This window comes from Nicotiana tabacum, chromosome 7 (assembly GCF_000715075.1).
Source record: "Nicotiana tabacum cultivar K326 chromosome 7, ASM71507v2, whole genome shotgun sequence".
NCBI classification, from domain to species: Eukaryota; Viridiplantae; Streptophyta; class Magnoliopsida; order Solanales; family Solanaceae; genus Nicotiana; species Nicotiana tabacum.
Window position 1 is genome coordinate 40,249,173 of NC_134086.1, and position 23,641 is coordinate 40,272,813.

Below are 23,641 nucleotides of genomic sequence, written 5' to 3' on the forward strand. Positions count from 1 at the left end.
GTACAATATTAGCAGTCCTGTAGTTTATCAATCACTTCAACTGCTCTATGATCCTTTATAATAGCACGGCATCATGGTGGCAGGTTATGTTGTGTGGACTCTTCAAAACTGCTGTCGTACCTCGTGTCGGATCCTCAAAAAGTGCACTACTTTTGGAGGATCCAACACGCACTAACATTTTCAGAGTGTCTGAGCAACCCACTCGCTGCTAATATTGAAGTATGTCAATTCCTAGCGAAAAGAATATAATTAATTGATCAATTGAAGAATATGCATCTTTGCATTCGTGAGGAAAGAAAATACATTAATGTTGTAACCTTTACAAATGTACAAATAAAAAGTATTAAATTTTATTGTGTTTGCTAAACATATAAATCTCTAAAAGGCCGAACACCTAGAAAGTGATCCTAACCAAGAATGCAGGCTTGCTAGTTCCGGCCCTTGGCATAGTTACAGGCTAACCCGAAACATCAACTGAATAAGCACATTTGTAGACACCAAAACTTGAGTGCCAAGTACAAAATTAACACCAGTTGATTTCAGATGACAAGAATTTTTTGTCAGAGCAAATACAATGCAAACCAAACGCGTGCTGGACATGCCTATACATACCTAAATAACAGATGAAAACGAAATCTTGAATTTTCATTTCTTTAATGAAAATAGATAAAATCTCATGATTACAACTTCTGAGACTTCTCCAAAAGAAAGTTGATTTCAGATACTATATGTGAGAACTGTAAAGACCTACACAAAAAGGAAAGGGGAAAAAAAAACTAAAGCACTTTCAACCTCAACCTACAAAATCGCGCCTTCATCAGACAGTAACTAGCTTGCTAGGATCTCAAACCACCAAATAAACAAATCGGACAAGGCCTTCAAGGAATTGTTAGCAATGCATCAATCAATCCAACGAATTACGTAGTCGTCCTTTGCTGACACAGGATATTTAACATTGCAGCAAAGAGCATGTTCAGGACTTTTTACTCTGCTTTCAACCTTAAGATCTCCTTGGCAGTCCTTAACCTAAAATACGGCATATGTTCCTACAAGAAAAGGACAAGATTTGTTTACAGTTTCAACGTGCATGTTTTCTTGCAGAAAATGTGTCACAATAGCTAGTATATTAAACTCCCCCACCCCCACCCCCACCCGCAGCCCCACCCAGGTGGAATCTTTTTTTTTTTGTTGAGAAAGGTAACAATCCAGGTCCCCAGATATCTTTCAAATAAATACTAGAAAAACAAAGATATCAGATTCCAAAAGTAAGAAAACTAAGCTTCAAAAAACTAGGACATTCCAACTGCTTTTTGCAAACACTTGCCAGGAAAAAAATACAGCCCCCTTCATCTGAATGGTAGAGATGGAATTCTTTATAACCGAAAAGAAGTACTAACATGTAGGACGGAATAGGCAAGCTACAGAGTTGTTCATGGCCAAGAAATTGGTGAACTTCAAAAACATGGAAACAAACATAGAAGGTTTTCAGGGGGATAAAAGAGATAGAGAAGAGAAGCAGTGAACAATACACAGTTCCTGGAGAGTTTTTTGCATTCTAACACAGATAGCACAGGAAGATCAAAAGTCACATTTTTTCTATCATGAAACCCTAAGTGACAAGTTTTAGTATAACAACCCCCAATACTCACACACACAGGGGCGGAGCCAGCATTGGGGCTCCGGATTCGGCGAGCCCAGTAGCTTTGGTTCAAGCCCTGTATTTGTCTTGAAAAATTCATTAATTAGTTATAAATTAATAATTTAGAACTCAGTAACTTAAAAGGCTTAGAATATTGAACCCATAAGCTTGAAATTCTAGCTCCGCCTCTGCACACACATAATGTGTTTTTCTCTGTGTGTGTGCGTATACATAATGATAATATTATATTCCCTTCCTACTCAGAAACCGGTTGGCCTCGTCACTTTTCATAATTTCATCCAAAGCTGCCATGAGTATTGCAGCACATCAGTTTACCTGACTAAAACGGAGTCCTATATCTCTGCTGTAGAAATCAGCATATTTGATCATGAACATACCACAATCAAACCTGTTCATAGTGCAGTTTTTATCAGTATGACCAGAAAACAAACTTAATGAACAGAAAGCAGTAATAAATTAAGCACTGATAGAAATCAAAAGTTGATTCATATTTCTGGTAACCCGAACCAGCTGAAAACTAGTTTGGCAAAACCATGGAAATGAAATTTAGAGTCAGTTAATTAGACCTTCACACTAGTTTAACAAAACTTAATACATCTACCCCTCTAGTTTGATGTTTCATTAGATCCTTTCTCTTTCCATTAGCCTCTGCTATTAGAACATTAAAAGCACAAAAATTTAAGTTCTCAACCATTTGCCCTCTAACAGTAGCGTATTTAACAAAAAACATAGAGCTATATTAGAGAGAGAGAGAGAGAGTTTTTCATGGCCATGCTCGTTCCCCTTCGAGCGTAGCCTCTCCCTTCCCTAGCTTTGCTGATAGACACACATCAGAAAGAACACTCGTCGTGAGAGATATGGTTTATGTAAAGGCTAAATATACATCCCACAGCCCCATAGGCCTGCTCCTCTCCTTATTTTCCTTTTCTTTTTCCTTTTTCTTTTTTGTTGGTGCATTAACATTTTTAAGGAGCATATTTTGGTCAAATTACTAACAATTTGACACCATCAACTTATCCATTAAGGAGGACGGTGTTAGTTAATTCTCAAACTGGAAAAGGGAGGTCCATCGAATATTGTTAAAGATGTCTAGGTAATTGACCCTAAAATTTAAATTCAGATACTTCGAAATATTTTCTGGTTGGTTGCAAAATTATGCACAAGAAAAAGCAACTCAGTTAGCATAACGAGATTCAAAGAGGATTACTGCACAAAGCAGAACAGGGCAAGAAGCAACAATTTGTACTAGCAGCAAAGATATTGTGGTCATCTCAAACCACATCATGCCATAGAGAAAAAAAATTAAAGGAACCACTCGGGTTAAGTCTGTATACTATTAACTGGGAACTGTTTGGAACATGAGCTAAGAAAAGAAATATGTTCGACTTCAATAAATAAGGAACTGTTAATAAAATATAGGGCACAGAATAAAATGGTGTATCTGATCTATATGAAAAATAATGAGCAAATGAAGAAAATTTTATTTAAAGTCATGCACTCTAAAGTGCATCAAATCCACTAAAACTAATTACGCCAGAAGAACCACTAGTGTTATAGCATAGAACTTCTTATGTATATTTACACCAGACAAGACATGGTACATTTCTCATCCAAGTGTCTTAAGTGTAGAATACAGCTACTGCTACAAAGAAGCACCTTTGTAGCACAAACTATTCATACTTTGGACAAGTTAAGTTTCATCTAAAGCAGGCTTAAGCCAAATGACCATCTTTACTTAGACGGGCATCATTGTGATGCTTACTTGGGATAAAGGAGTCGCAAAGTATTAGCCGAATGAGATTTCATCCCCAAAAAAAGAAGTATTAGCAGAACGAGAACTATTCATGACTTTAAAAGAGACATCACAAATACGGCTACGGGCTATCAATAGGAAGTCCACTCAATAGCATAAAAAATAAAACCAATCTGCCATAAATAACATGTTATTCTAATAGAAATACAAGGACCATCTTTACTTAAAGGCTGAACACTTTGATGGCCCCTTGAACTTGCCAAGAAATTATATTTAGACACGTCAACTAAAGGTGTGACCTATTGAACACCTGACCTATGTTGAAAATGTGCATATTAAACATGTAGTGCTGACATGGCATAGAGCTTGTTTCACTTCCAAAATCGAGCTTGAGAACGAATGAGAAATTTCATGTTTCCACACAAATCAACCTCTCAACTCTCCCGCTGCAACTCCATCCTCCTACTACCACCGCACCACCTCCACAACATCATCCCCCGTCGCCTTCAAATGAGCCTCTATATAGGAACAAAAAAATATCACTACTGAAAACCTAAATATGGAGAGACAATTTTGACCGGAAATAGAAAAGAGTTATCTTGCCAGAAATATGGCCGAAACTCAATCTACATGCAAGATCCATAGATGATAAAATTGAGTGTGCACATTGCAAAGATAAAAGAACTTTTTGCAATTTTTGTCGGGTCAACATCTCATAGGTCTCAAGTCTGGGCTATAGAATTAAAACGCCTGGCTCACCTATGTAGATAGAGAAAAGGGCCGATTGAAGTGCCGAAAGGAACTAAACTCAATTAGCTCAAAAGTTTATCATCTGCGGTTAATAGAATAGAATCCACCACCACGACCACAATTGTTATTGCACTCAAAACACTGCTGTTCTCCATGGCCAACAGACGTCCATAAAGGCCAAAAAAAAGTAGAACTAATGAATAATTGCTGCAATCCACCATCACCAACATCACCACAGCTTCCTTCACTACCACCACCACAAAATTGCGATCACCCATTTCATCCAAAGACACAAAATCATGCCCGCCTCGGAGTACTCGCAATCTTTCACGCCATCAAGCGCAATAAAAGAATCAAAACAATCCTAAAGTTTCTCTTTGTAAAAGAGATTCCGCCTGTGAGTTGAATTTTCCCGATCAAGTTCTTTTAACTTTCTGTCACTTAGTTTCCCTACCAACTTCCGATAACCCTCCTCCCACGAAGCTTATGGTTTTCCAGAGACAAATGTGAAAAGGGAAAAAAGATTGAAGGATCGGAGAAGATGAGCAATTGGAGTGTCTGGAGAGAGAGAAAGAGACGGGGAGAAGAAAATGACGGTGGGATGGAACGAGAACAGAAGGGGATGGGGTAGAATGGGACTCAGTTGACACATCACTCCTTTTTCCAACATGTCTATTTCATATTGGCTACATTTTTTATGTCAAATGTGTGAAACTCGTAGGTTTAAGTATTTTGATTGACTGCCAAGCATGTGTTCAATAAGCACATTTTCAACATATGTCAGGTGGCATACATTAGGACGATTAAGGAAATGTACAATGGAGCCAAGACCCGAGTAAGAACAGTGGGAGAAGACTCGGAACGCTTTTCAGTCGTAATGGGGTTGCACCAGGAATCAGCTCTTTTTTTGATGAAGTAATTGGTTTCATTGATGGCATCAAGAAGATGCAAAATAGTTACAAAAGTAATGAAAATTGCCAGCTCCAATACAAAAAGGCAAAAAAATCAGCTTAGTACTAGGGAGCTAACAAAGTTCAAATAGCTATCAGTAGAATCTAAGGGTATGGGGTTACACCAAGGTTCTGCGCTCAGTCCGTTCCTATTCGCCCTGGTGATGGATGCGTTAACACATCACATTCAAGGGGATGTGCCATGGTGTATGCTATTCGCTGATGACATAATTCTAATTGATGAGACGCGAACCGGTGTTAACGAGAAGCTGGAGGTTTGGAGACAAGCTCTTGAATCTAAGGGTTTCAAGCTTAGCAGGACAAAATACATGAGGCTGATGTGTAAGTGAGGCTTGATACACGAGTTATCCCCAAGAGAGGAAGTTTCCAGTATCTTGGGTCTATTTCAAGGAAGTGGAGAGATTGACGATGATGTTACACATCGTACTGGAGCAGGTGGGTGAAGTAGAGGCTCGCATCCGGTGTCTTGTGTGATAAGAATGTGCCACCAAGACTTAAAGGTAAGTTTTACAGAGTGGTTGTTAGACCTATGTTGTGTGGGACGGAGTGTTGTCCAGTCAAGAACTCTCATGTTCAGAAGATGAAAGTTGCAGAAATGAGAATGTTGAGATGGATGTGTGGGCATACTAGGAGAGATATGATTAGGAATGAAGATATCTGGGACAAAGTGGGAGTGGCCTCCGTGGTGGACAAGATACGGGAAGCGAGACTAAGATGATCCGGGCATGTGAAAGAGGAGAAGCACAAATGCACCAGTGAGGAGGTGTGAGAGGTTGACAATGGTGGGTCTACCGGGAGGTAGAGGTAGGCCGAAGTATAGGGGAGAGGTGATTAGGCAGGACATGGTGCATCTCCAGCTTACTGAGTAAATGACCTTAGATAGGAGGAGATGGACTTCGCGAATTAGGGTATAAGGTTAGTAGGTAGTCGAGCGTTGTCTCACTTTACAGTGGGAGAGGCTTGGTGCTAGTTTGGAGCTCATCTTTTGCTTCTCCTTTCATACCAGTAGTACTAGTACTATTTTCGTATTGTCTTATTCTTCAATTCCTATTACTACCTATTGTTTCATGTGCTTCGGTTATCTTATTATTTTGTTGTTACTGCTCCCTTTTTTTCAAATGCTTTGCTATGCTTTCCTTACTATTTTCCCATACCTTCTTCACTACCAGTTTTCTTTTTCAAAATTGCTTTGAAATGTTTTACTCAAGCCGAGGGTCTATCGGAAATAACCTCTTTACCTTTACAAGGTAGGGGTAAGTTCGGCCTATACACTACCCTCCCCAAACCCCGCTTCTGGAATTACACTAGTATGTTATTGTTATTGTTGAAAGGGAGCCTTAGCGTAACTGGTAAAGTTGTTGCCATGTGACCAGGAGGTCACGAGTTCGAGCCGTGAAAATAGCATCTTGCAGAAATGTAGGGTAAGGTTGAATACAATAGACCGTTGTGGTCCGACCCTTCCCCAGACCCCGCCCATAGTAGGAGCTTAGTGCATCGGGCTGCCCTTTTTATGTTGTTATTGTTGTCAGGTGTTCAATAGGTAACATCTTTAATTAAAGTGTCCAAATGAAACTTTTTGGCAAGTTTAAAGGGCCGCCTATGTATTTAGACATCCGTAAACGTAGATGATTACTATGCTTAGATGGGATAAATGGTTCACAAAGTATTAGCAGAATGAGAACTATTCATCACTTATACAACTATCAACAGAAAGTCAATTCAACAAGCAATTCTGACGAGGTCCCAAGAAAAAGTGATCTCCTCAGGTACTTAAAGACAACTAGTCATAGAAAGGGAAACGCAAATTCAAGGTCAAACCACAGGAATACTTTTCTCATTGATATTTTTAAATGAAAATATCTTTATGTTTTATGAAAATTCTTGAGCAAACTCCAAGCAGCCCAATTAGCTAATGAGGTTGCACTTCACATAGAAAGATTTGTGTCTTTTTTTGGATAAGCACATAGGAAGAATAACATATATAAATGAGGTTCCAACATGTGGGAACAAACTGTTAGACCAATAAGATTAAAGTACCATGCCTTTATCAATAAAAAGATTCAGGTATTACGCACCAATTCTCTTGCTCTGGGAGGTCCTCAACAAATTCTTGCTTCCACGAGCTAACATCAATATCTTTCCCATTCTTGTCCTTCACCTCGTCAATAAAGTACCTAGTCTGCACATTTAGTTTTCAATTTCCGCAGATCAGGACATCCTTCTATTTAAAATAAAATTTCAATAAACATGAGCGTCTCTTCCAAAAACAAATTGCAGCAACCAGTGTTAGAAGGTGCTCTTGTTTTATGTTTTATTTTTTATTTTTCATTCAATTGGTTTTCCTGCAAGTAGTGCTGCTAGTTGCTACAGGAGTGAGCACTACATAATGCCATGATATCATAGTAAGAAAGTTACAGTATCCTCCCTGCATTTTAGTCCACTAGACTATGGTAAGATTTCACTAGAGACTAAATGTGTATTCTGAAGCGACCAATAGCCTATCTGTATTTTATTTTTTTAGATCACCACGAAATCCCCAAGAGATAGTGGTGCAAGGTTCGGAAACCGATGGATAATGGGCCCACCCCTCAACCCTTTTCACTATCTCTCATTTTCTTTTCAAGAAACTCCTTACCCACTACCAAATTCCATCAGGAATTAGGTATAAGATCACACATATATTACATCCAAAACTGGGAAGAGATTAAGACAGGAAGGAAACAAAGGAAAATACAACAAATGGAAGCAGTAAAACAAGAATCAACAAATTGAAACGAAATAATGGGAAGAGGATGACCTTATCTACACCTAACCAGTCATGTTAAAAGCCTAACCAATTGGATCATATGATCCCAATGGATATGAATAGCAATTCAACACAAACCGCAATACCATCTGCTTAGGAGGCAACATAAATAAGATTAAAATCTCCCATCTAATTCCATCCACTATTAACCAGAAAATTCTATCATCATCAGTACTAACTTCTCCTTTTTTAATAACAGTGGTGTACAGGCCTCATCACTACTAACTTATTAAAAGGCTTAATGCATGTACTAATGTGTTTATGCCTAAGTCTCCAATTATAGAAATAATAGTAGTATGTTGCAGACTGCATAGAACCTACATTGACACAGTACAGTCAGGAAAAAATTAAATAGAATAAGATTTGAAAATAGAATGTCACATATGCATTCATTTGAAAAACCATTTCCTGGTAAGCAGAGCAAAACATACCAGCACTCTCAGTACTTGATTATCTCTTCCTCCAAGTGAATCAAGATACTGGAACTTTTCATCCTTCTTGTTGATGACAGCTAAACACCAATGTACTTCTTGGTGGATAGGAACAAAAATCTAAGTAGATTAGGACATATCAATCAATATACAATAGACAACAAAACTAAAGTATGAACGATTGATGATAATTCTTACTTTATCACATTCAAAGAGGCTGTACCCCAGCTTCCTTTGGGATGTCCATCTTTTCACAGATTGATAGTTATAGCCTCCCTTGCCACTGATTAACTGAAATTGCAGAAAATGTCCACAAGAACAATTAGCAGATATAACCTTCTCCATGTAGGAAACTTAATATAAGAATTTCATACACACAGATGTCACTTAGGAGGTGATAACACTATCTGACATAGCAACCTCGTCCAGTGAGCAAGATGTGATGATATTCAATAAATGGATAATCCAGGGCACATGCTAGACATCTTATAGAGGCTATTAACAAGAAAATTACAAGACCAACTTGAGGGAGAAACCAGCCAGTGTCAACCATCGGTATCATTCACCATAGAACACGCATTACTCAGATTGGAAACAAGGTTCTCTACAGAGATCAGCATAGCAACTAACAAATACTTATTAACAAATTGTGGCAAGAAAAAGTTGGTGATGAAATAATAGCAAATCATGATCCTTGCAGATTCCTTCACTGCAGAGACTAAAAGATTATGTGATTTCTTTCAATATGTCCAAGACTTGGTGGATAAAGGTACCTGGTACCTGTTGCTATGAGAGGTAGCCGGTATACAATGGAATTAGTCAAGGTGCGCGCAAGCTGGTCCGGACACCACGGTTACCAAAAAAGTAAAAGAGAGAGAGAGATAGGAGTCTGTGATAAAGAAGAGAAAACATGAACTTTCCTTCTCATCGAGGGCAAGATGAAAGAGAAACAAGAGGAAACATGGTCATTGATACTCGGGCGAGATTTCATGTCAGAGCAGGCACTAGTTAGTACATTCCAATCAGCATCCTCATTATTTCTAAGTTAGTATTAGCGACAGGACAAAGAAGATGCTAAATATGTACATTCCAAGAGTTGTAAGGAGAGAAAAGGAAAGAATTAAGAAAATCATTTTTCAACTAAGGACAGAAATGATTAATGATCGAACATGCCAATCTATGGTTCGGGTATCCACGATTAAAGTGCAATTTTTCTTCTCCGAGTGAATTGAAGAGCAGAATGGGTGAAAACATGGTTAGTAACTTCTATGTGTGTGTCTTATGTAAATCCATACTAGGATGATACTTTCAACAACTTGCCAAACAAACTCCAATTCAAAGAAATGCAAAATGAGAAGAAAAAAGAAAAAGATGAAGGAAATAAGATGACCCCTTGCCATGAAAAACATTCATGGTATGAAAAGAAGGCAAGTGATATAAACCTAGAAAGCTGATAAGCATAGAATGCAACCTAGCAAGCAACTGAATAACTTTGAAACTCAAAATTTTGAGCTTAAAGGCAAAGCAGCGACCTTCTTGTAAAAGAATGTGTTAAAGAAATGACATCTCAAGAACTTTTGGGGCTCCCTTTTCTCTCTCTCTTTTAACAACTCAAGATACACATTAATCACCTGCAAAAGATGAAAACCTCGTCATTCCCTTACTCCATTTCCATTACAGTATTTTCTATAACCACCAAAGCTAGGTAACTGGCATAAAGTAATACCTCATCATTCAACCATGCCCCAGGTCTCAAACACTGCAATATCTCTCCAGTAATATCTATATTGGAGTTTTCATGGGTTACCAAAACCTTCCTCCTGAAAAATAAGTCCACGAGAAACATATGAAGAAGTTTTAATTTGAAAATTGGAGCCTTTTAAAAAGAAAATTGAAGTTTAAATAAGTTATACCTGCTGCTATAATTAGATAAAGCATGAGAAACTTCAGCCTCTTCCTCCTTATCAATTTGCACAAAGGGTTCTGTAATCACATCCTGCAAGTAATCAAACCATACACAACATAAGGACAGAAGCGCTAATGCGTACCAATGACATTGTATACAAGGATCCAGTAATGCAGAGTTTTACACGAAAATCTAACACTGTTCAGTAATGCATATTTAGTTACGCAAAGATTTATACTGAACCAAATGTTGTACTAATAATGCATGTGTTTTATGCCTGGATTACTGTTGTTATATCGCAAAAGAAACAAGCCCTGAATGCATGCAAACGACATTACCAAGAAAAAGGCTGCAGCAATATTACCTCCTTAACATATTGTTCATCTTTCTTTTGAGGCCTCAACAACTTATATGTTTCAAGAATTTTCTCAGTATACTCAATGTGAAACTGCAGGCTCTTTAAACTATTATTTCTTTTCTCAGCTGAATCCAACAATTTCTTATACGAAGGAACAAAGGATGCTGATGAAGATGAATCATCAAACTTGCTACTACTCAAAGATAACGAATCCATCATCTTTTCTGCATTCTCCACCTTCAACAAATTCACATCGTCATCGGACACTGTTACAACTGAAGAACTCTGAAGCTGCACATCCGTAACAACACCATCATCAGAATTATCCAATATTTCAATAATATCATCACTCTCCTTCCATCTCCCACCTGACCCGTTAGAAAGACCCGTTTTGGCATTACTCACCTTCCGTCTCTGACCCGACCCGTCAAAAAGACCCGTTTTTGGAACAACCCCAGTTCCCAATTCCTCAACATTCGAATCCCCATCATCATCATCATCAATGTTTATGACCACTTCTTTATCTTTTTTCTTCACGTACCTGAAGGTTTTAAAAGCGCTTCTTTTAGCTCTATATAACTGCCGAACTAGGAAATTCCCCATTATTGAGTGGGACCCACCTCCAAATCTCGAAGAAGATGGTCTTCTACAAGGAGCATGAATTTCTCTTTTAATGGGAGTGATGGAAGATGGGTATTTGGTGAAAAGCCTTGTGACTGTTGATGTTTTGCTGTGATCTTGTGTTGTTTGGTTCATAGAAAGCCTGGGTTTTTTGGAAATGTGAGGGTCAACGTTTGAAACTGGAGTTTTGTAATTCAAGGTGAAAAAATCGTCACCCCGTTTTCGATAACTCGTTAAAGCCCCCATTGAAGTAGTAGAAAGTTGACAAGTTTTGGCAAATCATGTATGCATGGAATGGATTATCACAATGTTGAATTGGAAAAAAGGAAAACAGAGAGACATGCCAAAATACAAACGGCGAAAGTTCAATAAACAAAACATGATACTACTACAGATTCAGAGAGGAAAAGGGAACAAGAATATGAAAAGGCGGGGTGAATTTCGACGAAATCACACGAAATTAATTGTATGGGGAAAGGGTTCTTGGGGATTTCGCGATTGGGTGGGAAATTGGAGAAAACCTTTTTGCTGATTTGGATCTTTCCCTTTTAAGACCTTTTCTAGAGCTCCAACAAATTATGTTACACTTCAGTTTTAGGGGATTTTCTACTCAAAAAACAAAAGAATTTTATATGTGTATTGCATCTATATTTGTTTTTTGTCACATTTTTACTTGTGCCCGCTTTAGAAAAAAATTACAAACGTACCTATTTTTTGCGTAACTTTAGTATACGGGACTGAAGTAGCAAAGACAATCACTTCAAACTTCAGCAGTTTAGTAGACGGGCATGAAGTAGCAAGTGTGCTAAACCAAGTGTGCTGAAGTTTTTGTTTGTAATTGTTGAACTTAAGCATAGTAGCTGAAGTTTTGTTCTCTATTTGCTGAAATTTTTGTTTGTAATTGCTGAACTTAAGCATAGTAGCTGAAGTTTTGTTCTCTATTTGCTGAAGTTTTTGTTCGTAATTACACTAAATAAGCTGAAGTTTTTTGTCCTGGATTCATTAGTTTTGTCATTAAGTTTTTTCAAAAATTTCAGCAGAAGATGCTGAAGTTATTTAGTTCATTTATAAAGGGCAGAATTACATCCCTTGTCACTTGGCCCAACAACCCATCAGAAAATGGCACATGTTTGAAGCCCTTACCCAGTATAACCCAGGTTGTACATAATCTGAAAACTAATTTTCACCAGTTAGCACACCCCTTATTCCTTCGTTCCCTTTTTTTTGTTCTTCTTCTCATTAACATGTCAGCCTTTGCACCACAAAATTTCTCTACTATTGTTATTCTCCTTCAATTCTTTTTCGGATTCCAATGGTTAACTAAGGATTTGAAAAATAAAAGTCACCATTACAAGTGGTTCGAAGATTTGATTTCAGAAATTGAGTTTTCCGATTTGTTAGTTGTTTGGAATGAGTGTTGTCTCAATTGATTGGAATCATCAAGATGAGTTCAAAACTTAAATTTCAAGTGATTTGGAGTATATTTAGGCTATATTTGAGTTAAAATTTCAGAAATTGAGTTTTCCAATTTGTTAGTTGTTTGGAATGGGTGTTGTCTCAATTGATTGGTATCATCAAGATAAGTTCAAAACTTAAATTTCAAGTGATTTGGAGTAGCTTTAGGCTATATTTGAGTTAAATTTCAGAGGATGCCCAAGGAAGAAGAAGAACACGTGAAGCTCCGTTGATAGGATTTATTTGTATAATAATGTATAATATTGTATAAATAGTATATAATAGTGTATAAACACAACTTATACACTATTATATCCAAGGTTGATACATTATTTACAGGTATTTGGTGAATTTCTCGCATTTTCTTCTTCTTCTCATTCTTCTTATACACCTATATACGTAGTGTATCAAGAATATTTTCACGTTGTGATTATACATCTTTATACACTTTTATACAACTATATACATATTGTACCTCTTTGTATAAAAGTGTATAATATTGTATAAAAGTATATAAGCATCACTCACGAAATTTTTGTACGATTTTCACTTGCAATTCTTGTATAAAACTAGTCCAAATCTCCAGCAAATAACTTCAAACTTTGTATACAACCTACTTAGACTATTTCTAATAAGTTCAAACAATACCTACTCCAAATTTCTCACAAAATCATAATCGAAATTTAACAAAATTAGCATTAAAGAAGATGAGATTTTAGGTTTCTCGCGTCTGTATTTGCGTTTTGCAGTTATGATAGATATGTATAAACCTGAAGATATACAAAATTTTAAATAAAAAAAAAAGAGAAGTATTGGTTATGGAAGAAGGTACGAATGAGTGTTGACTGAATGGGGAACTAATTTTTCTTTTCAGTTTTGTTTGCATATGATTCTTTTTCATTAATTAAAGTAAATATTTATGGGTGAAAAATGAGGAGAGAGCTACAATAGGGGTAGGTAAGAATAAATGAGGTTGTTATAATTAGAGAAAATGAGAAAAGAAAAGATCTTATTGATATTTGGCTACACATTTGCAAACTTATAACTGGGCTAAAATAGTGCAAAGTCAACTTATGGAGTGCATTATTCTGTAATTTTGTCTTTATAAAAAGTTCAGCACTAAATAAACTGAAGTTTTTTTGTCCTGGATAAGCTTTTTCAAAAACTTCAGTAGAGATGCTGAAGTTATTTAGTTCATTTGTAAAAACTTCAGCTTATTTAGTGTTGAGATTTTTATAAAAAGTGAAAGTTTTAAAGATAACACCGTCAAATTCTCAAGCCATTGCTGCGGAAAAGTTTGCAACCTTTCCTTACTGAGCAACAGTCGACACATGGTTTAGTAATCCTTTGTCCAGTAGATGGGCAAACCATGTAAGCTATATGTGGATCGCAATTCCGAGTACAAGCCTTGTCATCTGCACATTCCACTTTACTTCCTAGTAGAATCGCTCCTGCAATTAATTCAATCATATTAATTCTATTAGGAGTTAATGCTTCACTTTTGCATAAATTAACTGGACATAAAAAACTTTAATTTTTTGAGCACTACAAGAAAAAAAAGGCAATAATTTGGCATAAAAGAGAATTAAGACTTTACCAGACAAAAGGAGAAAAGCAAGAAAAGCAACTCGGTGAATAGCCAATTACTGTATCTATGAATATCTGTATTACTGTATATTCATAGCAGCACCAACAGCAGGATGAGGAATAATAATAATAATAATAATAATAATAATAATAATAATAATAATAATAATAAGAAGAAGAAGAAGAAGAAGAAGAAGAAGAATAAGAAAACGAAGGAGGAGAAAGGGGGCTGAATTTGTTTAAAAAGTGGGTACAAGTTAAAACTTTAAAACAAATGGGTATAAGTTAAAAGGGGAGGGGGGACCAAATAGGGCGCCCCGTGCAATTTTTACTATATCATATGATAAAGAAAGAATTACGGCCCTTGTCACTTGGCATAACAGCCCAACCGAAAATGACCCAGATTTGAAGCTCTTACCCTATTTAGCCCATGTTGTACATAACTTGAAAGAAACTTTTCAGCATTTAGCCCATTATTAAAGACACACTTTTAAGGTTTTTATTATTTTCTTCCTTCTTCATTCCCAGCACACCAAATTCTCTCTCGCTGCCTCTCGCTTCTTTCTTTCTAACCCACATAGATCCTTCATCCTCTCTTAACCTAGACCCCGGTATTCCCCCTCATCTACCCCCTACGCAGTTCTGCCATCAATGGCTCGAAGAAGGCTCGGGCTTCTACTCCATCGTCCATGGTGGCAAGCAGAAGAATATTGAAGATTTTTGAAAGAAAAATGAAAATACACACAGATCTGAAATTGGGTTTGGATAAAAATCATAATTATGTAGCAATTTGTATCAATATTGTATACTAGTGTATAATTGTGTATATGGATATACAAACACCTCTTATACACTATTATACATGTTTATACAAGTTATACATTATTATATAATTATGTATAAATATGTATATTTATGTATAATGTTATATAATTATATATATTTTTAGTTGTAAAGGATATATATATATATATATATATATATATATATATATATATATATATATACATTGTTAGTGTGTAAGAGGCCTCTACAGAAGTTTGACACTTTCTTCTCTTCTTCTTTTTTGTGTATGTGTTGTATGAGTGTTGGAGGGATTCTACAATTCATTTACCAAGTTTTTATTTTTCTTTTATCTTGTTGGATTGCTTCAGCAATTGCACATAAAAGTGTTTGAATTTCTTACCTTCAGATAATATGTATTATTCAGGATTTTTGAGTTGCGTTGTGGCTGATTTGCATTTTTTATCAAATGCTTAATAATCAAAGGAAATCAAGAGAATGAAAACAACTGGTTGTATAAAGAGGGAGCAATAACCGTAGTTGATTGTGTGAAATAAACTGTCTTTTGGGAATTAGCCTATTATTTTTGGGCTATAGATTTGCAAAGTGGTATCTAGGCTATTATGTTGCAAGTCAGGTGTGTGAGTTGTATTTATGTGAAATTATCCCTATGATAAACTGCAGACAAGGTATTTTAATAGTACTAGTTTTAGTGTACTTGTTTTGCACGTGTGCATGACGTTAATTAGTATAAATTTATACAAGAGGAAGAAATTGTTGAAAATAATAATTGATAAATCAAATATCAATTTAAATCATAAAAACAAGAATTTTTAAATTGACACAATAATTGTGAATTTAATATCTTCTGAACATACAAAGATGATGAATTTAGTTGAATTAGTTGTATAATATTTTGTGGTTAATAGATATTTTATTATGTAAAATACAAATATATTATGTTATTGTATATCACCTAATATCTCTTTAAAAACTCTATATTCATAATATTATAATATAATTTTGTTTTATTGCACACTCTTTTAGTAGATATAAAATATAGTATAAATTTTATATGAACTATTAAACGAATCAAGTCGTTTTTTATTTTTCTGGAGAATAAAATGTTTAAATCTAATTTTAATTTATCAAGATTCTAAAATAAATATTATATGTTAAAGAAAATAAAGTTAAGCTACTATTATAAGATAAAGGATTTAGTTTCTTTTTTCTTTTCTCGGGTTTGAGTCTAATATTAGAACCTTTTTCTTTGATATTTATGTCTTTTTAAGCATAGTTGTCACGACCCAAAATCCATTAAAGGTCGTGATGGTACTGGACACCACTGTCAGGCAAGTCAACACCAAGAAGTTAATTAAATTCTCATTTTAGCATTTTCGAAATTGTCACACCTCCTTTTTTCCTACACCCCGGAAAGGGTATAAGAGAGTTTTTTCCAACTTAAAGTGACAATCGAAACGAGATTCATTTATTATTAAAAATTCAGAGTCGCCACTTGGGATAATTTATGGTGTCCCAAGTCACCGGTTCAAATCCCGAATCGAGGAAAAGATTGACTCTATTTTACAGTCCGCGAACACAAAAATCCGGGTAAGGAATTCTGTTAACCCGGGAGAAGGTGTTAGGCATTCCCCGATTCCGTGGTTCTAGCACGGTCGCTCAACTGTTATAATTGACCTATTATCTGATTTTAATACATGTTTTAGCCTATGGTTAAATTTTAACTTATTAACCGCTCTTATTCATTTTTAGGAAGATTGCAACGTCATTTAAAATATGTCTTGAACCATGTCACATAAAGGCACCCGCGGTCCACGACACATTTTATTTAACGTTGTTGGGATTTGGATTTGGGTCACATGAAATGCACACCCGAGTTTAGGAAGGTAATTTTAAATTACACGCCTAAAGAAACTATGCATTTTTCAACTTTGCGAGGGCCATAGAAAATACGCTAAATAGCATGCCTCGAATTCTATGAATTTAAAATTAATTAAATAAGGGCCATGCGTTTTGAGGTTTTATTGTGGATGGAGTGGTATAATTGATAAGTACAAGAGACCTAAAGAAATGGGTTAGCTACATGTATATCACTGGAGCCTTTTGTTATAGCATACTACAATTCAGAAAGGTAGAGTTGGCATTTATGTGAAAATAACAAAAGACAGGTGCCAGCTTTGGGTTCATCTCCATATCATCTTCAAAAGACCGACTTTCGATTTCAAATTCTAGAAAGAAACTAACAAAATTTTATAGCAAAATAATGAATCTTAAATGACCATATGAGCACAAAAAGAAAAAGAAATCATGCTGAGAACTATTCGGATGAACCAGAAGATACAAAACAAACATGGACATACAAAAATACATTTTAAACTTGATTGTAACAAAGAACACGTAAAGTAATTAATTTATTTAACACGATGCTAAAGAGAAAGTTGTAGTATCACCACTATAACTTCTACAATACCATTTTGAAGAAGAAGAAGTTGAATCTTCACATGGTTAATTTAAGAAAATATGCAGCCAATAACATAAATTGAAGATTAGATCATTCCACTAACGCAATCTATTTTTTTTACATCTTAACGTTGACAAATTGTTCAACTTCACATACTTCTTTAAATTTCAAAATATGAACATGGTGCTACATGATCTTGAAATCTAAATATAAACAAAACAATACCTGCTAGTTACAAGTCATGAGCCAAGAAAAATAAAAAAAAGTAAAAAAAAATAAAATAAAGAAAAAAAAACAAAAACGAGACAGAGTCATGAACATACTAAAATAACGTTAACATTTGCAAATCTCAATTCACTCAATCAAAGAAACATCATTCATGCGAACAGATCCAATACGAAAGAAACTTTATCAAAAGAACCAAATCAATTTACTTCTGCTTCAATAAAGATGCTCCGACATTTTTTAACTCAAGAGCTTGAATTACATACCTACAAGAGAGTGAATTCAAATGAATAAAATCTGAAAGTTGTAGAGTCAATACAGCAGCAACAACAAAATCTCTATCAACTCTTCTTCAAACCCAAGATTCAAGGCCCGAAATGTTGAAAGAAATTTTTAATGAAAACCTTCAACCTAAAATTCTCTCCTCCCTCTCTCTTCTTACTATATAACTCTCTATGAACTCAGTGTATTTTCTGTGTCCCAGAATGTTCTCTCTTCTATCTGTTTCAGAGTACCAGCCTGCCTCTTCTATCTCTTAAGCTCTATATCTCTTCGATCCTCTTTGTATCCTTCCTCTCTCTCTCAGAATGTTCTCCTATGTGTTTCAGAGTACCAGGCTCTCTCTTCTATATCTCTTGTATCCTCAGAATGATCTGCCTCCCTTTTGTATGAACTTGGTATCTATATATAGGCATTCAACTTAGTGCATTTACCACTATCAATTCAACTTTTCATTTCTTTAATCATCCACTCACTTAGTGCTTTTAATTAATTCAGTAATGCAATTTCTACCCTACCACTATTGAGAAGCTTCCTAAGTTAGGTAAACAATCCCCTTTATTAAATAATTCCCAGACTACCCCTTAAGTTCCTAATTATTCAATTAGAATCTCTGAAAGTTCTAAACATTTACAGAATTGCTAGGCAACCAGAACCAAAGGGCATCAGTTTCTGAAACCTAAATAGGTTTAGCCTTGAAACAGAGTCAGCAATAACCCTTCATATGAACAATCTGAACTGACATTAGCAAGAAAAGCACAATGAAGAGCCTATTTGAGATTCGACCTTTGACACATTTAACATAATCATTTTAGCAAGGAATCAAAACATTACGAGGATACTAACATGCTGCCTATTAGAATAATATAAACATGAATTGAAAACTGGAGACCTACTTAAACAACTAAAACAGAAGCTGGATATAAACCTAAAACTAGACAGAACGGATAAACCAAAATTAGGGCACAATCCTCTTTTTTTAGGAATTAAAATAAAAGCTAAAGATGCACAAAATAGAAAAAAAGAAGAGATGAAACAAACACTAAATGAACAGAAATAATGAAGGGAACTTATCGGCTAAACTTGAAATTACACTCGATACTCTGATTCATCCGAAACTGATGCCAATCATTTGTTCTTTGTCAAGAACAAATGAGCAGCATCGGTTTTGTAGTGAATCAATCCTTCTAATGACGAAGATTAGAGGTCTGAATCGATGCATGTTATTAGGTTCATGGGAAACAGATTTTAAACTTTTAGGGCTCGATCTTAGATTTGAGATTCGAGAGGTTCTGGCAAGATTCGAGGGAAATAGATTGGGGATTTGGAAAGAGGGGGTTGGGGTGGTTCTGGGGTGTGATTTTGGAGGTGAATGGAGCCGGCGCCGCCACCGGAAGGTGGTGGGGAAGGGTGGCGGCTACTAGGGTTACTCGTCTCTGAAGAGACGACATGAGACGAGTAAGAGGAGGGGGGTGGGGTCTGTTTGGACAAATATATACTGGGGGTGACGTTAAATCCAGGCCGTTCGATCAAACGAGATCAACGGCTTGGATTATTTGATTAATTTGAACGGTGTCGTTTGTTAGGGTTAGAGGCTGGATCGGGTTTAGGAGGAAACGGTTCAGGGTCAGGTTAAACGGGTAATGGGTTAAGTCCTGGCCGTTGGATGTGGGGAATGGACGGTTGAGATTGGTTGGAACTGAAACGACGTCGTTTGAGTTGTCTTTGAGGTCTGAATTGAATGGACCGGGTATGGCATGGGTTTGGGCTGGTTTTGGTTGGGTATTAGGTGTGTTTGATTTGAGCTTGGGGATTAAATTGAATTAGCCCAATTCCGATTTCCTTCTCTTTTATCTAATTCTTTTCCTTTTCTTTTCTTCCCTTTTTTCTCAAAAATTAAAACTAAAATCCTAAATTAAATTATAAAAACACCAAATTAACTTAAAAATACTAATTAACTCTAACTAATAATTATCAATTTGACTAAAAATACAAAAATATGTTATATTTTTTTGAATTTTCATTTTTGTAAAACACCTAATTATTAATTAATTCAAAAAATGTAAAAAATCAAATCCTAAATGCAGATACTATATTTTTGTATTTTTAATACGTTAATAAAATTAAACATGTATACAAACATATGCAAACAATCAGGAAAATAACATAATAATTCCTAAAAATAACACATAATTAAAGAAAAGACCTAATTTTGGGAATTCTTTTGGAGTAATTCGTATGAGGCAAAAATCACGTGCTCACAGCTGCCCCTCTTTGTCCGGAAACACGAAGAGTTTTCGTGCAAAGATAAAGTGAGCGGATACGGGCGATTTTTACCTGTTTGAATACTCCGTGGGAAGCATTTTTGAAAGATTTGACCGAACCTCTGATTCAAAGGTTTCCTACATATCCTTGGCTATAAAAGAATCAGGACAATGTAGTTCGGGAAGTTTCGACAGCTGGGACTACCATGAACTGTGGTTCCACTGTTACTGCTGTTGTTGCTGCTGCTGATACTGCTTACTGACCTCCTTATTACACTATGACAAAAAATGAAGAAGCTAGACTAAGCTATAATATATGCTTTACAAAGATTTATTTTCAAACTTGATCTTGTGACTGATGTTGCCTCGTTGACTTGTATTTTCCTTAGAAGTTCCTTTGTTGTTGACTTGAATTATATTTTGAGATGCTTTTCCTTTTCTCCAGGCGGGTACCTGATTGCTGAACCTTTTAAATGTCTTCATTTGACTATTGTTTCCTTTCCTCTGTTCTCCAGGCGGGCTCCTGATTACATGAAATCTGAATTGTATTCCCTTGCTCTACAGGTGGGCGCCTGATTGCCGAAACTTGAAGTGTATTCCCTTGCTCTCCAGGTGGGCGCCTAATTGCTGAAGCTTGAATTGCATTCCCTTGTTCTTCAGGTGGGCTCCTGACTGCTGAAACTTGAAATGTATTTCCTTGTTCTCCAAGTGGGCTCCTGATTTTAACAAAAATAGACAAAACAAAGAAAATTTTCTGCCCCAATTTGGTGGCTGGGCACATATGTGAGTGTAAACTAAATCATGTTACCAAATATCAATAAGAACTTGAAAGCTGAAACTTGAATTGTACTCCCTTGCTCTCCAGGTGGGTGCCTGATTGCTGAAACTTGAATTGTATTCCCTTGCTCTCCAGGTAGGCGCCTGATTACTGAATCTTAAACTGCTTTTCCTTGTTCTCCAGGTGGACACCTGATTGCTGATACTTCAACTGTTGTTCCTTGTTCTCCAGGTGGACGCCTGATTGATAGTACTTGGTCATGCTCTTATCTGTGTTGTTCTCCCTGTTCTTCAGATGGGCACCTAACTTCAACAAAAATAGACAAAATAAAAGAAAATTTTCTGCCCCAGTTTGGTAGCTGGGCGCATCTGTGAGTGTTAAACTGAAGCATATTACCAAATATTACTAAGAATTTGAAAGCTAGGTCCCATTATTCAGGGGGGTCCTGGCAACTCTTAACTAAACGTTAGTTTTAAATCTAAGCTATATCTTTTAAAGGTATGACTTCTGCTAAATCTTGTTATCTAAGAAGATCTTAAACTACTCCCCATTATCCAGGAGGGTCGTGACAACTCTTATTCGAACTTTGAAGCCAGCTTATATTCCTTTTGGTGCACATTTGTCCTATATTTACTACTTATAATTGTTTTAGGGTTTAACCTAGGTCCCATTTTCCAAGAGGGTCCTGAAAACTTCAAATTAAATCCTATCCTAACAATAAAAGCTTTAAAGCCAACTTATATTCTTTTGGGGTACATTTATACTAGATCTTGCTACTCATGATTGTTTTGAATTTTAAACTAGGTCCCATTTTCCAAGAGGGTCCTGAGAATTTATACGATCAAACCTGCATGGTACTTGCTTTCCTCACAGGGTGCTTCCTGAAATAAATGCCATCTTTGGCCCTGTTTCAAATCAAAGAAAATCTTGTCAGTTTAAAACGTGGTGGTTAGTTGTGGAATTCTTGCTAGGGAGGGTTTTCTCTTTGCCATGCTTTGCTTCAACAGACTGCCTTGAACTGGTCGAAAGGATTGTTTTGACCTCATGACTGATCCTTAACTGTAGGATCTCCAACTGTTGTTTTTCACTTCTAACCCTTTTATTCGTAACCATACATCTCTCATGACATTACTGAACCATTTCACTAATTTAACCTTTGCTTACACCCTAGGTCCCACTTTTCATCATACTATCTCCAGCATGTCCTAACCGTATTTTGCTTTGTGCAATTTTGAATCTGGTAGTACACTTTGACATTCCTTCTTATTTGTTGGAACAAGGCTAACCTTGGAAGAGCTTTAGAGGAGTAAAAGTTAACAGCAATAAAATGCGACAATTTTGAGAATTAAGAATAAAGAAGAAAATCCAAATTTGGATGACTGTTGGAGATAGGAAAAAGGAACTTATCTGAGTGGAGTCACTGACACCAATGATCATGGTAAGCATTTTGGATTAATCAGCCCAGTCTATTTAACCAATATCCTTTCCAATTGTTTTACTTTGTTCTACAAGATTTCCACAACCCAATTTTACTTTCTGCCAACTTACGGACCTTGTTCGACTTGCAGTGCCCTGAAGGATTTTCATCGACAAACCTCTCTCATTCGTTTGTTCCTCAATTCCTTGTTGCCTTATGGTGCCCGCGAAGGTTTTCACCGATAAGACTCTCTTATTTTTACTTTCTCTCAGCTTTTGTCACCTCATGGTGCCCATGAAGGTTTTCACCGATAAGACTCTCTCATTTTTACTTTCTCTCAGCTTTCGTCGCCTTATGGTGCCCGTGAAGGTTTTCACCGATAAGATTTTCTTATTTTCATTACTTTTCCTGCTTGGACCAGAGTGTTATCCTGATATGACTCACCTCTATTTGTTCAACTTGGCATCTCTCGAAGACTGATTGGAAGGTCTTTCTTTGGACCGTAATGTGGGCTTTTGGATGGGGTTAGAAAGAAAGGGTATCAAAGGCTCACAACAATTTGACAAGGGTTTAAAATTACAACTCTTGGAATCACATTTCTTATTACAAGTACAACTTCTGCCCCAGTTTCTTACTTGGGGATCTTTTGATATTTATTTTACTGTGACCGAGCCGTGAGGCTGCCTACGTATCCTTAACAGGAATCAGGTCAAACGTAGTTCACAGTTGAATTTCCTTGTTGTTATACTTTCTCTTTTCACTTCTTTTCTTTTATCTTTTCTCTTTTTCTTTCTTTTACTTTTCTTTTTGTTATTGATTCCAAAGAGGGGTATGAAAGAAACAAATGCGACTCAAATGAGGGAACAGAGGGTAGAGTGTTTAGATAGCGGAACAAATTGCCTTCGTCATTTCATTCTTCAAAACAATGCCAAGTACAAAAAATCAACAATTATAACAAAGAAATCATACATAATATCTCTTGACTGCATCAGAATTGATGGCCATGTCTATGTATTTTCCTTCGATAACTGTTAAACATAGAGCACCATTGGACAATACTCTGGTTACAATAAATGGCCCTTGCCAATTCGGGGTGAACTTGCCTTTTGCTTCAA

The 23,641-nt window shown here is 36.2% G+C and overlaps 1 protein-coding gene across 5 annotated transcripts; it reads right to left on the reverse strand.

Annotated features, from left to right (window-relative positions):
* Positions 1–504: 504 nt before the first annotated feature.
* On the reverse strand, positions 505–11,842 carry LOC107816231 (ubiquitin-like-specific protease ESD4). Of its 5 annotated transcripts, XM_075257138.1 has the most exons (10): positions 11,041–11,841; positions 10,642–10,926; positions 10,285–10,367; positions 10,098–10,191; positions 9,904–10,002; positions 8,570–8,662; positions 8,372–8,491; positions 7,210–7,313; positions 1,976–2,048; positions 505–1,046 (listed from the first exon to the last, which is right to left on the reverse strand). In XM_075257138.1, exons 1-10 carry the CDS (start codon positions 11,500–11,502, stop codon positions 984–986), a joined length of 1,476 nt encoding a protein of 491 aa, XP_075113239.1. In that variant the 5' UTR covers positions 11,503–11,841; the 3' UTR covers positions 505–983. The 5 variants fall into 5 exon arrangements, 3 of the variants coding, with proteins under 3 accessions (XP_075113239.1, XP_075113237.1, XP_075113238.1); XR_012711568.1 differs by having other exon boundaries at positions 8,372–8,466; positions 10,642–11,842; XM_075257136.1 differs by having other exon boundaries at positions 10,642–11,841.
* Between the last annotated feature and the right edge of the window lie 11,799 nt (positions 11,843–23,641).